Source organism: Rana temporaria, chromosome 1, assembly GCF_905171775.1.
Source record: "Rana temporaria chromosome 1, aRanTem1.1, whole genome shotgun sequence".
In the NCBI taxonomy this organism is placed as follows: Eukaryota; Metazoa; Chordata; class Amphibia; order Anura; family Ranidae; genus Rana; species Rana temporaria.
This window is the reverse complement of record NC_053489.1, coordinates 356,871,377-356,889,634: the sequence shown is the minus strand read 5'-3', so window position 1 is coordinate 356,889,634 and position 18,258 is coordinate 356,871,377. Positions and strand designations below refer to the sequence as shown.

The window sequence follows — 18,258 nt, the reverse complement described above, 5'->3', positions numbered from 1 at the left end:
CTGGAGGTTGGATTACTGGCAAACAGGGCTGCTGATAGAAATCGTGGGGCCCCTTACAGACTACCCGACAGCCCCCCCCCCAAGAAATTATTAAAGCTATATTTTTATAGAAATACAATAACATCATTATTAGCAGACACAAATACAACATAACTCACATAATTCCTGCTAAATCTAAAACTAAATCTAAAACTGAGTTAATAAATAAAAATGAAGATGAGATGAAAAAAATATACGAGCTGGGCAGTTGGGATCAGAGAGACAGAGGGAGAGAAACAAAGTTACAGAGATAAACTGAGGAGCAGAGCTAACATTAGAGCCAGCGCTGGGCAGGGCCGGTGCTACCACTAGGCAAAGTAGGAAGCCGCCTAGGGCGCACTACCACGTAGGGCGCAGCCACAGCCTCTGTCCCAGTGATGCTTGGCTCTCCTCTCCTGATTGCTCGCCCCCGTTCATTGGAGGGCGAGCCCCTGCCAATCCCCGGATGTGTCCCGCTGAGCGCACCACATCTCCTCACACAGGAATATCTCATATCGCCACTTTGGGAGTGCTTTACTCTAGCCTATCCCTCTGGTGTGGTCGGTGTGAGTGCAACGGAGGGGCAGGGCTTGGTGGAGATGGGAGCATTGGGAGAGGTGCAGCATCTTTTAGCTGACCTCCCGGCTGTCAGGGACATCATGGGGCGGCTGGATGGCATGATGCTGGCCCGGCAGGGACACACCATCGAGCGACTGGATGGTATGGAGCTGGCCCAGCAGGGACACCATGGAGTGGCTGATTGGTGCTGGCGGGAACTCCTAAGTTATACTGCCCGCCCAGTGCTATGGAGAGCCCTGATGTGATGGTCGATTAAGTCATGAAGAGCAGAGGTAAGGAGGGGGATGGATTCTCCCCGATTTACTTTGAGCTGGATGTGGGGGGGGGGGGAAGTAGTGCAGGAAGTAGGAGTCAGGGGAGTAAGTGCATGTGTCACATAAGGTGGGTCAATGCATGTGTCAGGTAGGTGGGTCAGTGCATGTGTCAAGTAGGTGGGTCAGTGCATGTGTCACGTAGGTGGGTCAGTGCATGTGTCACGTAGGTGGGTCAGTGCATGTGTCACGTAGGTGGGTCAGTGCATGTGTCAGGTAGGTTACATGTGTTGCAAGGGCAGGGCAAAGGGGGTGGGGTTATGGACAGAGCCAGGGGCGGCAAAATTAGGTTTCGCCTAGGGTGTCAGGAGGGCCCACACAGGCAGGGGGATCAGTGAGGGACAACTGTCTCTTTCTCAGCAGGTAAAAGCTGGCAGCAGGGAGAGGGGGAGAGACCAGCTTTCAGCTGCTGGAGAAAGAGTTCTGCAATTGTCCTCCATCACTAATCCCCCTCCCTGTGTGGGCCCCCCTACAAGAGGACCAGTGGTCCCACCCTATCAGCGGCCCTGCTGACAAAGTGCATTCCTGAGAACTGAGTGAGAAGGGTGTTGTATTGTATTTAAGCAGAGGAGATGAGTTTAAAAAAGCAGCAGAGGAGATATTCATTGTCATTGTGTGTGTGTGTGTGTGTGTGTGTGTGTGTTATTGGATTCAATAAACAAGTGACTTTCCAAAATACGAATCGTTATCACGAATAATACACAGGTTAGTATAGGTGTTAGGAGGGTAGGGAGCATTTTAAGACAAGTTAACCTGGAATTCTACTTTAAGAAAGAACCCAGTAGCTGCACATATACTGTAGATACAATTATTATCAGGGTCTGTGTCAATGGGCTTTGGGTCTGTAACTAAGACAAATGCAAATTGCTTTTAACAACTTAAAATTCATTCAGAATTAATTGACAAGTACATATGACATGGAGATGGCCTTTTTTTGACTTGCTTCAGTTGCTTATCTATTTCAATGGACTTGTTTTGGTTAGAGATTCAGTTCTGACATGATCAAAAGTCCATAGACACGGGCAGGGGCGGACTGACCACCAAGCCAGGAAGCATGTAAGCGGGGTGAGGGGTGCGGCGATTCACTGAGGGAGACACACGTAAAGTTCTTTGAACAAGGTAACGTTTATTACCGAGAGGCGGTAGTAGTAACAGTCTTTACAAACAAACGGCAAATGGTTCCTCTCCAGGCATGGAGGCACAGATATGCAGTACAGATACTGTTGTTCTAAGCGATGTGTCTTTCTGAGTATCACAGGCACTTCCCACTTAATGGTACATTATATACCCCAGCACACAATGCTTATTGGAAGAGGCTGGAAACACATTACCCGTAGCAGATGGGAGTCTTTCATCCGACCAAGATTACCACTGCAGGACTCCGTAGGACCCCTAAACTATCCCTCACAAGCCGGAACACTCTCCCTGGCTTCTCCTCTCTCTCCCTCACAAGCAGGATCTCTGTCCCTATCTACATCCACTTGTCTTCTCCCTAACACGTGCCTGAGCTTTACTATAAAAAGAAACCACCCAAAAATGGTCGCCCAAATCTCTCGAGATCTCGTGCGGCCTATCAGAACACAGGGCTCCTCCAAAATGGTGTTGGAGACACTCTAGAGGCAGAAGTGTTAAACATAAATACATACAAAAACATAACAATTCGACTGCAGTATGAACACATATGATTACTTCAAAAGGATAAGTGCATCCTCACATGTAGTGCACATGTGGATGCACAGTGATATTGCGTATGCCACGTCCTAAACGAAATTTTAAAGAGAAAATGACCTAGGGGCTAGTCATGGACTTTAACGGCATAGTAGGTTGGTAAAGGTAATAGTCACCACAAAAGGGATTTATATATAAAAAATAATTTATTACAAAAATATATAATTTACACAAATTTAAAAATTTGGTCTTCAAAAATGTGCACATGAAGTCTAGAGCAGTGTTTCTCAACTCCAGTCCTCAAGGCGCCCCAACAGGTCATGTTTTCAGGCTTTCCATTATTTTTCACAGGTGATTTGATCAGTTTCACTGCCCTAGTAATTACCACAGCCATTTCATCTGAGGGAAAACCTGAAAACATGACCTGTTGGGGCGCCTTGAGGACTGGAGTTGAGAAACCCTGGTCTAGAGTATACAGCGTTAGCAGTGATTATGGAGGCTTTGTCACAGAAGGTTACATATGGTTTAAGATGAGATAACATCCAATTTAAACATTTCAAAAATGAAACATAATAAAAAATATTAAACAAATTCCTGGTGTGGACACCCGCTTTTAACCATAAACGGATAATGTGGCTCCTGGAGTAGGCCTGCAGATTAGATCAACTGGAGATCTTAATAGAAACGCTGGATAGATTGTGGTCCGACATGTTTCGCGCTCTAAATATGCGCTTCTTCAAAGGACCTATTTAGATCAATGTGCTAAAATAATAAAGACAAGAATATGAATATCTAGTATGTAATTTTGCAAACAAATATGTAAGAAGACTGTATATTATTAAGACAGGATAATTGTAAGCGCTGATGTATACCATGTATCTTTGGTAGGAGGAGAAACCAGAAAAGCAAGGTCCAACAGTGTACACCAGAGAATGGTAACAGGAGAGCCTAAAACCACAGAAAAGATGTCCAACACCAAAAGTCCCAAAAATTCCAGTGCGAAGGAGACAGGGAGCATAATAGATAAAAATGTACTGATTAGCAAAATAAAACAGGACAGCTTACCTTTAAAGTGGTACTTAATCAAAAGTGGAGGGACAAGTAGATACAAGAAATGAACAGCTAGGCACAAAACTATGTGAATAGATGGCTGTTCAATGAGGGCCAGCAAGGGGTTAAGCATAGGTAACCACTCTATTTGAGTGGCCTGAAATACCAATCAGGGCTGCAACAGAGAAAAAATAAAGATATATGAAATTCAAAGGTGCCAGGATAAACTGACAGCAGTAAGGACAATATAGTTTTAATTAATTGATAGTTAATAAGGAGCCTGATGCTTACCATATATTTAGAAAAAAATGTTTTGTTTTTTTTTGTTTAGAAAGTATATATGGAGTTTGTAGGTGATATATACAAATACTTTCCAGAGTGAAGCAAAAGTTGGTGTTTAGATAACACTTAAAAAGCTTTTTCTGTAGTTCCAAAGAGGAAGAGGGCCATACATGGCCAAAATCAATCGTTAACGGACAATACCTATATGCTGACAGCCTACTTTCCAGGTGAGACTACTACCTATCTACCCTGGTCCCTTGAACCACATGTCTTATTCTATCCTTGGCAACATTGGCTCATCACTGTTCCTACTGCTTATGTTTCAGCATTCGATTGATTTTGGCCATGTATGGCCCTCATCCTCTTTGGAACTACAGAAAAAGCTTTTTAAGTGTTATCTAAACACCAACTTTTGCTTCACTCTGGAAAGTATTTGTATATATCACCTACAAACTCCATATATACTTTCTAAACAAAACAAAACATTTTTTTTCTAAATATATGGTAAGCATCAGGCTTATTAACTATCAATTAATTAAAACTATATTGTCCTTACTGCTGTCAGTTTATCCTGGCACCTTTGAATTTCATATATCTTTATTTTTTCTCTGTTGCAGCCCTGATTGGTATTTCAGGCCACTCAAATAGAGTGGTTACCTATGCTTAACCCCTTGCTGGCCCTCATTGAACAGCCATCTATTCACATAGTTTTGTGCCTAGCTGTTCATTTCTTGTATCTACTTGTCCCTCCACTTTTGATTAAGTACCACTTTAAAGGTAAGCTGTCCTGTTTTATTTTGCTAATCAGTACATTTTTATCTATTATGCTCCCTGTCTCCTTCGCACTGGAATTTTTGGGACTTTTGGTGTTGGACATCTTTTCTGTGGTTTTAGGCTCTCCTGTTACCATTCTCTGGTGTACACTGTTGGACCTTGCTTTTCTGGTTTCTCCTCCTACCAAAGATACATGGTATACATCAGCGCTTACAATTATCCTGTCTTAATAATATACAGTCTTCTTACATATTTGTTTGCAAAATTACATACTTGATATTCATATTCTTGTCTTTATTATTTTAGCACATTGATCTAAATAGGTCCTTTGAAGAAGCGCATATTTAGAGCGCGAAACATGTCGGACCACAATCTATCCAGCGTTTCTATTAAGATCTTCAGTTGATCTAATCTGCAGGCCTACTCCAGGAGACACATTATCCGTTTATGGTTAAAAGCGGGTGTCCACACCAGGAATTTGTTTAATATTTTTTATTATGTTTCATTTTTGAAATGTTTAAATTGGATGTTATCTCATCTTAAACCATATGTAACCTTCTGTGACAAAGCCTCCATAATCACTGCTAACGCTGTATACTCTAGACTTCATGTGCACATTTTTGAAGACCAAATTTTTAAATTTGTGTAAATTATATATTTTTGTAATAAATTATTTTTTATATATAAATCCCTTTTGTGGTGACATATGATTACTTTACCACTTGCTCTTGCAGCACTTGACTGCCCTATCACTGACAGCTGCTTACATTTCCCCCCCCTTTAAGAAGTGCAATCCCTTGCATTACCACAGTGCGAGAAGATAACAAGCAAGTCAATAAGCAACACAACAATTCAAGGTATAGTCAGCATAGCGGACAGGTTTTAGTCCCCGTTTTGTACGCCTTGGGAAGCGAGGCTCCAGATTCCCCAAATGTCCATCTCCATCCTCTACAACAGGGCACTTCCTCACCCACGACAAGGTCAATAGGCGCTACTTCGTCCCTAAGAGGATCATCCTCCACAGGCATGGGGGTAACTTGCACATCTGGTTCCCCTGCTAGCAAGTCCAATTCGGTTACAGTAGCTTGGTTATCTGTAGCTCCTTCAGCTGGGGATAAGCTCTCTACTGCAGGCAGAGGAGGCAAACACCATGTTGCAGAGTCACTGTAGAGTCCCGTCTAGCCGACGGTGGGAGTACAGGAACAGGATTATCCGTTCGTGACTCCGCACTGAACACACAGGGACGAAGCAGATTACGATGCAGTCTTTTACGAGGCCCATCTGGCTTCTCTGAGACCAGATCATACACAGTCCGCCCTGTGAAAGGTTGGTGTTCGACCCGATACGGACATGGCTCCCACTTAGGCTCCAGCTTGCTGCCCCTCAGATGTTTGGGATTCCTCACCAAGACTCTGTCGCCCGCTACATTTTGCAACAATTGGACAATTGGACAGCACTTTCCTCGGCTAAATCCTGGTGCTTTCCCAGCACTATTTGTTTGGCTTGATCCAGTCGGTGCCAGTGATCTTGGACCCACTCATCCAGGGTCCTTGACGTAATAGGCTCTGGGGTTTCTAGGAGTAAATCCACCGGTAACCGGCCGTAAAGCCCAAACATCAGAAAATGAGGAGTATAACCAGTGGCTCTGTGCACAGTCTGATTGTAAGCCCAAACGACATCTCCTACATACTGCGGCCAACGTTCTCGATGTTCCTGCTCTAAGGTGCGAATTAATCCCAACAAGGTGCGATTAAAATGTTCACAGGCCCCATTTCCTTGGGGGTGGTAAGGAATAGTATGCGATTTCCGAATACCACTAAGACGACACAGTTCAGAAAACACCTTAGACTCAAAGTTTGGCCCTTGGTCCGACAGAATCCTTTTGGGGCACCCATAGGGCTGGACTATATGGGTCCAGAACAGTTTAGTGGTGGCAGTCTGATCTTTAGTTGGCACTACGATGGCAAACTTAGAGAAGTGGTCCACAAACACCAAGGCATAGCGATACCCTGATGATGTGTCTGCCACTGTCAGGAAGTCCATGGTCAGCAATTCAAAGGGTTCTCCCGTTCTCACCACCAGAGGGGTAGTTTGCTCTGTTCCTCCCTTGTGGATGGCACAACTCTGACACTCCTGACATGCCCTTTGCACCCACTTAGACTGTCCCGGACATATGTACTTACGAATAAAGGCCTCTGTCCGTTCCGCACAGAAGTGTCCTCCAATTCGGTGAAATATTCGACAAACCTCCAAGGCCTCCGATTGAGGGATAACCAGCTGATGAATAACTCGCGACTCTCCAGGCACCCATGCTTGTCGGTATAAGAGTCCATTATATCTTTCCAGCCGATCCCACTGTTTTAGCAGCTGGCACAACGTTGGTGAGAGCTTTCTTCCCTCCCTGGAATCTGGCTTTCCGATTCCTGTCCCAGTATCTAACGAGCTGATCCAGGTCAGGATCGTTCCGCTGGAGTTGCAACCATTCTCGAGGAGTGTGAATTTCTGACCCTCCTGGTAGGCCCTGATTACTTTGCAGAGTCGTTGAAGCCAGTTGCTCCTGCGTGTTGACCCCGGAGGGAACGACCTCCTCCCCCTCGAGTTGTTGATCTAGATCATCCTGAGGCCGGTCAAAGGGAAATCGAGAGAGGGCATCAGCATTACCATTGGAGCACCCTGGTTTGTAGTGAATGGTATAGCTGAACCGGGCCAATCGTGCCACCCAGCGTTGTTCCAAGGCGCCCAGTTTCGCCGTCTCTAGGTAGGCGAGAGTATTGTTGTCAGTATATATGTCCACCCGGCCACTCACCAAGTACTCAGCAAACTTTTCGGTGACGGCCCGGACTACCGCTAACAACTCCAGTTTAAAAGAGCTGTAGTTGACTGGATTACGTTCGGTAGGGCGCAAGCTCCGACTTGCATAAGCGATGACCCGCTCAGTTCCATCTTGCTCCTGAGCAAGCACAGCCCCCAGTCCTTGAAGGCTGGCATCGGTGTACACCCGGAAGGGTTTACGGTAGTCCGCGTAGGCCAATATGGGTGCAGAAGTCAGCTGCGCCTTGAGGGCCTCCAATGCCTCACTCTGTGCTGCCCCCCAACTGTCAATGATACTGGGAGAAGATTTACCCTTGCGATGAGCAGGCTGACCGCACAGCAACTGGGTCAAGGGGGCTGCAATAGTATCAAAGTTCGGAATGAATCTGCGGTAGTAACCCACAAGTCCCAAAAAGGGGCGTAGCTCTGTTACCGTTTTAGGGCTTGTCCACGCCTGTACAGCCTGAATTTTATCTGGATCGGGGGACACCCCTTTTGCCTCGACCACATGCCCCAAATACTGGATTTTGGTTCTCATGAGATGACATTTTTCTGGTTTGAGCCGAAGGCCATACTGGGTCAACCGCTGGAGGACTTGATCCAGATGTAGCAAATGGTCCTCGAACGTTCTGGAGAAGGTGATAATGTCATCTAAATAAATCAGGACAGATTCAAAGTTCAAGTCTCCCAAGCAACGTTCCATCAACCGTTGAAACGTACTGGGGGCATTGGTCAGGCCAAAGGGCATCCGATTAAACTCAAATAGTCCCAGAGGGGTGATAAAGGCCGTTTTTTCACGATCTTCCTCTTTTACGGGGACCTGCCAATATCCGCTGGCCAAGTCGAGCGTGGAGAAGTACTGTGCCTGCCCCAAGGCCATTAGGGATTCTTCGACCCGGGGTAGTGGGTAAGCATCCCGATGGGTACAGGCATTCAATCTGCGATAGTCCACACAAAAACGTAAGCTGCCATCTTTTTTTCGCACCAGGACTATGGGCGCAGCCCAGGGACTACAACTCTCTCGAATCACCCCCCCTTTCAGCATACCGCGTAACAAGTCTTTGACCTCTTGACAAAGAGCGGGGGGGAATATTGCGATATCTTTCCCGAACAGGCGCTGTGTCTCCGGTGTGGATGGAATGATCCAAAGCATTAGTACAACCGTAGTCCTCAGGGCCTTGAGAGAATGCCATCATATGTCTGTGAACTAATTGCTGAAGCTTGTTACGTTGGTCAAGAATCATTCCCGACACCGGAAGTGCTAGTTGTGCTAACAATTTCGGAAGATGGGCTTCTGCTGAATCAGGTAGAGCCGTTTGCAGAGCAGCGCAGGCGGCCTCCACCCCAGGGCAAGGGCCAGTAATGCAGATTTTGGGTACTGTATATAACTCGGCAATGGTCACGTCCGTGGGCACTTGAATAGGGGTGGACCCCAAGTTAACCAGTTGCACCAACACCTGTCCCTGACGGACAACAGACAAAGTTCTGGCTACCAGCCATTCACCTTTGGTTTCCAGATTGCGTTGTGGTTCTACCATCACAGTGGCCCCTCTGACGGGTCTTCTAGCTGCCACGGGAAGGGGGCACACCAACTCCTGGCGTGGGTGTATAATAACCCGATGTCGGGCAGGGAGGTGGATGAGCCCCACTTTCTCAGTATGTTCATGGCTCTGCGTCTAAACTGCCCGACAAGCTTTGATCAGATTCTGCAGCTGTGGTTCCGATTGCCCAGATGCTTGTGTTGAAGCCTCCCGAAGGAGGCGTGTTAAGTCCAGTTCCTTTAGGGCGTTCATGCCCAACACTACTGGGATCTCTGGGAAAGAGGCATTCCGAGTCACCACGATTCCAACCCTAGGGAGGATCTGCTCATATACATTCATGGACATCCAAGTGACCCCTACTACTGGAATAGGAAGGTTGTTGGCAGCTTTCAGTCTCACCCAGGAGGGGTCTAGCGTTGGGGTCGGCCCAAAATGTCGCTGATAGAATGAATAGGCCATGGTAGTGACTTCTGATCCAGTGTCCACCAGACATCTGGCCGGCTGTCTGTTGAACATCACTGTCGCCACGGGGCAACCAGAAATCATTGTAGGATCACGTTGAGGCGGTGACTGAACATTTCCCGCGGGTCGCCCCTCTACCATGGGAATCACTAAAGGATGCCTTTGTACGTTCTGGGCTCCCCGTTTCGCACAGTCCCTTGCGATGTGGCCAAACCGTCCACACTGCCAGCATTTTCGGTCAGTATCTGGGTCCCTCCGGAGTGGGTTGGTCACCGCCCAGGGTTGTTCTGACCCTCTCCGCAAAGGCTGCCACCTCTTGGCTGAGGGAGGCGACCATCTCAGCTAAGTCTCGTACGACCTTCTCCATCGAGGGCGTCTCCACCGTTGAGACTGTGGCAGAGCATGGGGCAGTCGCTTCTTCCCGCCCCACCAGCCACCCGCTCCCTGAGTGCGGGTAACCTGGCTTCTGGCACCAGCCCGTTCATGGTTCGACTCTTCCTGTTCCCTCTCGATGGCCTCTTGTAGGATCACTGCAAACTTTACTGTACCATCAGCCCTCACTCGATCCTTCAAGGCTCTTTTTAATGAAGGGGACCACACACCAGCGAGGAACTGGTCCCGTATTAGCTGATCGGGGTTAGCAACTCCAGTTCCTGTGGGGGCTATTTTCTCCTCCAACCGGCACCAGATCTCCTGCAATGCCACTGCAAATTGAGGAATAGTCTCTTGATCATACTGCTCCCGACTGTAGAAATTCTTACGGAGTTCGGCTATGGAGGTACTCTCACCATACAAACTTTCTAAGCGGGCCACAATGGCGGCTCTGTTATGTCTCTCCTTCTCGGGCAGAACCATTACAGCCCGGCGGGCTTCTCCTTCTAGCGCATTAACCGCCAAATCTGCAAAGTGTGCTGCGGGTATTTCGAACAATCGGACCGAGCTGTCCAGTCTCTCCACCCAATCTGTCAGGGGAATATTTGCACCATTGAATTTTGGAATCAGTGCTAAGGCCGCTCCGTACGGTGCCATGAAGGACCCTCTAGCCGCTCCCCCACTCGAGGACGATGGAACTGACATCCTGCCGACTACACCAAAATGTAAGCAGGGTGAGTGGTGCGGCGATTCACTGAGGGAGACACACGTAAAGTTCTTTGAACAAGGTAACGTTTATTACCGAGAGGCGGTAGTAGTAACAGTCTTTACAATCAAATGGCAAATGGTTCCTCTCCAGGCATGGAGGCACAGATATGCAGTACAGATACTGTTGTTCTAAGCGATGTGTCTTTCTGAGTATCACAGGCACTTCCCACTTAATGGTACATTATATACCCCAGCACACAATGCTTATTGGAAGAGGCTGGAAACACATTACCCGTAGCAGATGGGAGTCTTTCATTCGACCAAGATTACCACTGCAGGACTCCGTAGGACTGCTAAACTATCCCTCACAAGCCGGAACACTCTCCCTGGCTTCTCCTCTCTCTCCCTCACAAGCAGGATCTCTGTCCCTATCTACATCCACTTGTCTTCTCCCTAACACGCGCCTGAGCTTTACTATAAAAAGAAACCACCCAAAAATGGTCGCCCAAATCTCTCGAGATCTCGTGCGGCATATCAGAACACAGGGCTCCTCCAAAATGGTGTTGGAGATACTCTAGAGGCAGAAGTGTTAAACATAAATACATACAAAAACATAACAATTCGACTGCAGTATGAACACATATGATTACTTTACCACTTGCTCTTGCAGCACTAGACTGCCCTATCACTGACAGCTGCTTACAAGCAGTACAGAGGCGGGGCAGCTAAAATCTTGTGATTTTCACATCAAAAGCATGTCGGTTTTGGACATATCAGGGGCAGATGTAAAAAAAAAACACAGATTTTTACATACTGTCCCTGGTTTTACTGAGCCTGGCAACCCTGATGGCGCCCTCTAGTGGTATGGGGCCCTCAGGCAGTGCCCGAGTGCCTCAATGGTCAGTCCGCCCCTGGACACGGGTCTCCACTTTTTACTGGAAACACCTCTGCTTTTCTTTTCCTCCAGTTCATTTCATACAAAACATAGCTGCCTTTAACATACTCACAAAGGTAATGTCTTTAAGGTGGATTTTGTGAAAGGTCAGTGGTGGAATATTCCTTCTTTGTTTTGCGGGTGACATGGTCCTTTGTGGGCAGCTGTCTCGCAGTATAAGTAGGTTGGACTTCTCTGGAAGTAAATGTATTATTTAGCTACATGCCTAATTCTCCAATAAAAACGGTTATTGTTAATGTTGAACCACAGACAAGAATCTTAATACACAGATGAAATGAACATATATAGGAGCGGTTTTACCTGCCAAAGGATTCATATTTCTGTTAATCTAATACAATGGTGCTGTCCAGTGGAGACTGGTGGGTTCTCCTTTAGGCGGGAGTGGCAAACAAACAACATCCCCCCTCCGCAGCGACGCGACATTGACAGCACCCCCAATGCCGGGTGGCATGCCACTGACAGCACAAACCCCCCTCCCCTGTGCGGTCTGGCACTTACCCGCTTGTGTTGTCCTCTCCTCCTCTCCTCAAGCTTGTGCCTTGTGTCAAGCTTGTGTCTCCTCTTCCACCAAAGCACTAGACATCCAATAGGATCAACTGACGCTTTGGACAATCGGGAAACAAGTTTCAGGACCTGCCTCCTGATTGGTGGGGAGGAACTTTAGTGTGAAAATAGCGAAAGTTCATTTGCCATCATCACACAACAGGGTGGGATTGGAGCACAATGCTCTGCGCTCAGAAGCCACCCTTTTTTGAAGCCTATCAGAGTCTCTGGCTCTAATCAAGTGCTTCAAAAAAACACCCCCCTGCTTTGAAATGCATGTTCCGGCACCACTGATATGTAGATCAGGGGGCCAGACGCATGGATAGGTGAGGCGGTGCCCGTGTGCCCTCTATGGACGGGCCGCCATTGGTGCCATTTCTCTACACCCAGCCTTTTGACTGGACAGCAAAACCGCAGCAGTAGACTGATGAGCATATTCCTCTACTCATTGTGCTCTCTCCTATCAGCATGTTCATTTTCTACACATTTGTATGCAGCACACCCATTGGATCTCAGTCCTTATCCTCTCTCTCCAAGTATAATTGGATTAGAAAAAAAAGATTGCATTAATTACTAACATCAGAGCTGCCTTAATGAATGTGTTTGATATCTGCCAAAAGTTCAGCTTTAATAAAAAATAAACTTGTATAAAAATGTACACAAGAAGACAATCACATTATTTAAGGCAACAGCCTTTATCCATATTAGCCATTTATCAACAAACCACTTTGCAGAAGCTATCAGTTTTAAACAGTATAATATATTTGCATGTACTTGGGCACCTTTGGGTCTAGGAGGACAGCAAACTGTGAGACACGTGGACACATTCCCCAGACGTAGACTGTGTTGTTGGTAATATTCCAGCAAACTCCGCAAACTGGAGAAATGACGCGGGACACCAGCCAAAGAGAAGGTGTCATTCTTGCACTGAATGCAACATCCCTGGTAGTCTTTACCCAAAGGAGTCTGTAGAGGATATGACAAAGAATTGTGCTATTGACTGACTTAGATAAGAAATATAAAAAAAGATAAGAAAGATAAGAAAGAGTGAAGGATAAACAGTGATCAGATTATTTTTGTAAAAGCTGTCTGAACATAGAGTAGTTAAGTATACTGCAAAGACATCTGTAAGATCTAAGGGCCAAATCCTCAAAAGGGATACGCAGGCGGAACTGCTGTTCAGCCTGCGTATCCCTGTGCCTATCTTTGGAACTGATCCTCAGAAGCAGTTTTCCAAAGATAGGCAGAAGATCCGACATCTGTAAGACACTTACACTGTCAGATCTTAGGATGCAGTACCGCATCCGCCGCTGGGGGCATTTCGCGTTGAAATGCCGCTTTGCGTATGCAAATGAGGACTTACGGAGATCCACAAAGCTTTTCAGCTTTGTTTTTTCTGCGTAAGTTTACGTTTGCATACGTAAAATTAGGGATGCTTTTACAAAGTGTAAACTAGTTACACCTTGTAAAAACAGACCTTTTTTTCGATCGCCGCTATTTTTTTTAAATTTTGAATTTTATTTTTCGGCGCGTAACTTTTTTTTTACCCGACGCAACTTTATTGTCCCGTCGCAATCCACAAAGCCCAGCGTAACGTAATTTTGCGCGCTGCCCGTCGGGAAAATGACGTCACGAGCATGCGCAGTACGGCCGGCGCGGGAGCGCGCCTCATTTAAATTGTCATCGCCCCCTGCAAATTTTCCGCCAGTGTAACTTAAATGGTAAAAGTTAAGTTAGGCTACGTTTTTGTGGATTTGCCCCAAAGTCACATAAGCAATTCCTGAACACAGCTACCCCGAATTACTGTTGCTCACGCAGGTGGGAGGACAGTAAAAATGGTTGAGGTGGTTGAGCTAAAGTTTTACTTCCCACCCAACCACCCCCCCCTCCCTTTAAGCAGAAAAGGCAGCTGGATGGGGTTGTACACAAAAATGTATGTAAGTGAATGAGGCTTGCAGTTGTGCTGTGTTATTCCCACTGAAAAATAAACATTGAGTTGTCAAAAAAGGAAAAATAAATAAATAGGTTATACTGCTTCCTTCTAAATACTTGTCAGCCACACCTGTACCACTCTCTGAAAAGTAATTCACCATGGATCACTTTTTAGAGTAACACAGGTGAAAACAAAGCATTCTGGGAACATGGGGAATACAACATGCAGATAAGCACTGATCTCCACTCTTCCAAATACTTGTATTCAATCACCAACAGTAAAGCTGCAACCAGTGTTAATTTCGTCGACTAAAATGACTAAAACATTTTAGTCGAGTAAATGAATACTATTTTAGTCGTCTAAAATTAGACTAAAACTAAAACAATTAGGTTGATTAAAATATGACTAAAACTAAAATGCAATTTTAGTCAAAAGACTAAAATGGGACTAAAACTAAAATACCATTTTAGTCAAAAGACTAAGACTAAAACGAAATTGAAATTTGACTTCAAAATGAACACTGATCTGTAGTTCATGCATCAATACCATAAATAATTAATAACATATTAGATTTTTCACTCCAGCAGTATATAATGAGTTTGGAAATTGTAGAGAAATGTTAACTAATGCATTACATGACTAATGCTTTTAGGGACTTTTATGAATTGTTTCATTTACAGCAAGCACTTTATTGGAACTTTTATGAATTGTTTGATTTACAGCAAGCACTGTATTGGGACTTTTATGAATTTTTGGATTTACAGCAAGCACTGTATTGGGACTTTCATGAATTTAACACATATATAATTTTGTATTTTAATTAAGCGTAATATAATCTCCCTAATTTAAAGAAACAGAAACCTTTGCCTGTCAAAAAATAAAGCAGTAGCTTTGAATGGAAAATATTTCTATTATGACATCCAAAGCCAGATGATACTGTATGCAACAAAGTCTAACTAAAGAAGAGTTACCCTGGCAGGGATGGCAAAAACAAGCCCAGATTTTTAGTTTGTTAGCATAATATATGGTCATCTTTAACAATAATGTCAAACAGGTCTAGAGATGCAGCCATGATATTTTATGCCTGAAATAATGCAAGATAAGATGGATTATATATTTAACCACTTCCATACCAGGCACTTACGCACCTTCCCGCCCAAGTCAATTTTCATTTTTTTTTGCGCAACAACTAAAAAAAGACTGAAAATTTTGAAAAAAAATTAAGTTTTTATTTTTTTCTGTACATTTTTTTGTAAATAAGTAAGTTTTCTCTTTCAGTTACGGGCACTGATATGGCGGCACTGATGGGCACCGATGAGATGGCACTGATGGACATCGATGAGGTAGTACTGACGGGCACAGATGAGGTGGCACTGATTGGCGGCGCTGGTATGTGGCACTGATGGGCACTCATAGGCAGCACTGATGGGCACACATAGGCGGCACTGATGGGCACACATAGGCGGCACTGATGGGCACACATAGGCGGCACTGATGGGCACTCATGGGCGGCACTGGGCACTCATAGGCGGCACAGATGGGCACTCATGGGCGGCACTTATGGGTGGCACTGATGGATACTTATGGGTGGCACAAATGGGCACTGATAGGTGGGCACTGGGCATGGATGGGCACTGTGGGGTGGCACTGATGGACACTGTGGGGTGGCACTGATGGACACTGCGGGGTGGAACTGATGGACACTGTGGGCAGCACTGATTTACCCATGTTGCCAGTCAGTGCACATTTGTGGGCACTGATTGGCATCTTTTTTTTATGCTTTTTTTTTCCAGACTTTTTTTTTTGCCCCCTTTATTTTTGTTTGCCCTTCCCTGGTGGTCCAGGGTGGGCTTCCCTGGTGGTCCAGTGTGGCGATCCGAGGGGGGGGGCTGCGCTGATAAACAATCAGCGCGAACCCCCCCTGTCAGGAGAGCCGCCGATCGGCTCTCCTCTACTCGCGTCTGTCAGACGCGAGTAAGGAAGAGCCATCAACGGCTGGACACGGCTGATCACGTGGTAAAGAGCCTCCGCCGGAGGCTCTTTACCGAGATCGGAGATGCAGGGTGTCAGACTGACACCCCGCATCACCGATCGCCGCGCGCGCGGCATGAAATCCTGCAGGACGTCCATGGACGTCCAGTCAGGATTTCAAAACCACTTCCCGGACGTAAATCGGCTAGAGGCCGGGCGGGAAGTGGTTAATGAATATTATGACAAAATCACCCAATATTGCAGATTTTTTGAGTATTAGGATAAAAGCTTAAATAGAGGCATGATAATGTGACCAGAAATTACACCAAAAGTAAACAGAGTTGTACCTCCAAACACACAGTCAGCAAGAACTTGTCATAATCTTGGGGGGAGCAACGAAGAACATAACTGCCTCCCACACTGTTATTTGTCTTCAGTTTACAGATTGCAAACTCTGAGCTGAAAGAAAGACCTATCTGATTAGAGGAGTTTGTAAAAGAACAGGCAGCTCTATTAAAGAGGAACTGTAGTCTGCTCACATAATTTGTAATAAAAACATCTTTGCCATTCTGAAGCTTCCCTCCTACCATTTTGCATATTATTTTACATATACTGTGATTCTGTACTTGTCAAATATGCTGCAGAAATCTCCCTCCACTACATCTGGCTGCATGGATATTAACTGTGGGCAGCTGAAGCTGCTGCCTGTTCATTTCCTGGATTTACACAGACACACAGAGGCACAGCTCCAGATCTGCAGCCCTGCAACTCTCATTGGCCCTCGTATGAGTCACCCCCCTCCCTTCCTGGCAAACACTCACAAGAGTGAGAGAGGGAGCTGTGCATGATGTCATAAGCCTATGCTAATGACCAGACAAGAAACAGGAAGTGGGCTGTATAAGGTATTTACTGGCAGAAAAATTAATTTTTACTATCCAAAGTTAAAACATTAAAGTTAATAGATGGAGAGTTGAAAAAATGAGGGTCCGCTTTAACCACTTGACAACTGGGCACTTAAACACCCTTAATAACCAGACCAATGTTCAGCTTTCGGTGCTCTCACATTTTGAATGACAATAACTCAGCCATACAACACTGTAACCAAATGAAATTTTTGTCCTTTTTTTCCCACAAATAGAGCTTTCTTTTGGTGGTATTTGATCACCTCTGCGTTTTTTATTTTTTTCGCTATAAATGAAAAAAGAACGAATATTTTGTAAAAAAATGAATTTTTCTTCATTTCTATTATAAAATTTTGCAAAAAAAATATTTCTCTTCATAAATTTGGCCTAAAATGTATACTGCTACATATCTTTGGTAACAACAAATTTTTTTTTGGGATATTATTTAGTCTGGGTGAAAGTTATAGGGTCTACAAGCTATGGTGCCAATATCTGAAAATTGATCAATTTGATCACACCTGAAGTACTGACGGCCTATCTCATTTCTTGAGACCCTAACATGCCAGAAAAGTACAAATACCCCCCGAATGACCCCTTTTTGGAAAGAAGACATTCCAAGGTATTTAGAAAGAGGCATGGTGAGTTTTTTGAAGTTGTCATTTTTTCCCACAATTCTTTGCAAAAATCAAGATTTTTTTTTATTTTTATTTTTTTTCACAAAATGTTCATATTCGCAGGTTATTTCTCACACACAGCATACGCATACCACAAATTACACCCCAAAACACATTCTGCTATTCCTCCCGAGTATGGCGATACCAAATGTGTGCGACTTTTACACAGCGTGGCCACATACAGAGGCCCAACATGCAGGGAGCACCATCAGGCGTTCTGGAACACCCAGACCAGTTCTGACATTCCTCTCCTACATGTAAAAATCACCATTTATTTGCTAGAAAATTATATAGAACCCCAAAACATTATATATGCTTTTTTAGCAAAGACCCTAGAGAATACAATGGCGGTCGTTGCAACTTTTTATCGCGCATGGTATTTGCACAGCATTTTTTCGAATGCATTTTTTTGGGAAATAAAACAGTTTTGTTCTTTTAAAAAAAAAAACATTAAAGTTAGCCCAATGTTTTTGCATAATATGAAAGATAAAGTTACGCCGAGTCAAAATATACCCAACATGTCACCCTTCAAAATTGCACACGCTTGTGGAATGGCGCCAAACTTCGCTACTTAAAAATCCCCATAGGTGACGCTTTAAATATTTTTACTGGTTACATCTTTTTAGTTGGAGAAGAGGTCTAGGGCCAAAATTATTGCTCTCGCTCTAACGTTCGTAGCGATACCTCATATGTGTAGTTTGAAC

At 45.0% G+C, this 18,258-nt stretch overlaps 1 protein-coding gene across 1 annotated transcript in view; it reads right to left on the bottom strand.

Moving 5' to 3' along the window:
* The window catches only part of JAK3 (Janus kinase 3), a 184,428-nt gene that overhangs the window by 49,247 nt on the left and 116,923 nt on the right, over positions 1–18,258 (bottom strand). Inside the window, exons 9-11 of the mRNA XM_040321407.1 lie at positions 16,326–16,437; positions 12,857–13,040; positions 11,584–11,705 (exon numbers count right to left, since the gene is read on the bottom strand). Of these exons, the coding sequence (XP_040177341.1) occupies positions 11,584–11,705; positions 12,857–13,040; positions 16,326–16,437 (418 nt within the window). The remainder of the gene's footprint in view (positions 1–11,583; positions 11,706–12,856; positions 13,041–16,325; positions 16,438–18,258) is intronic.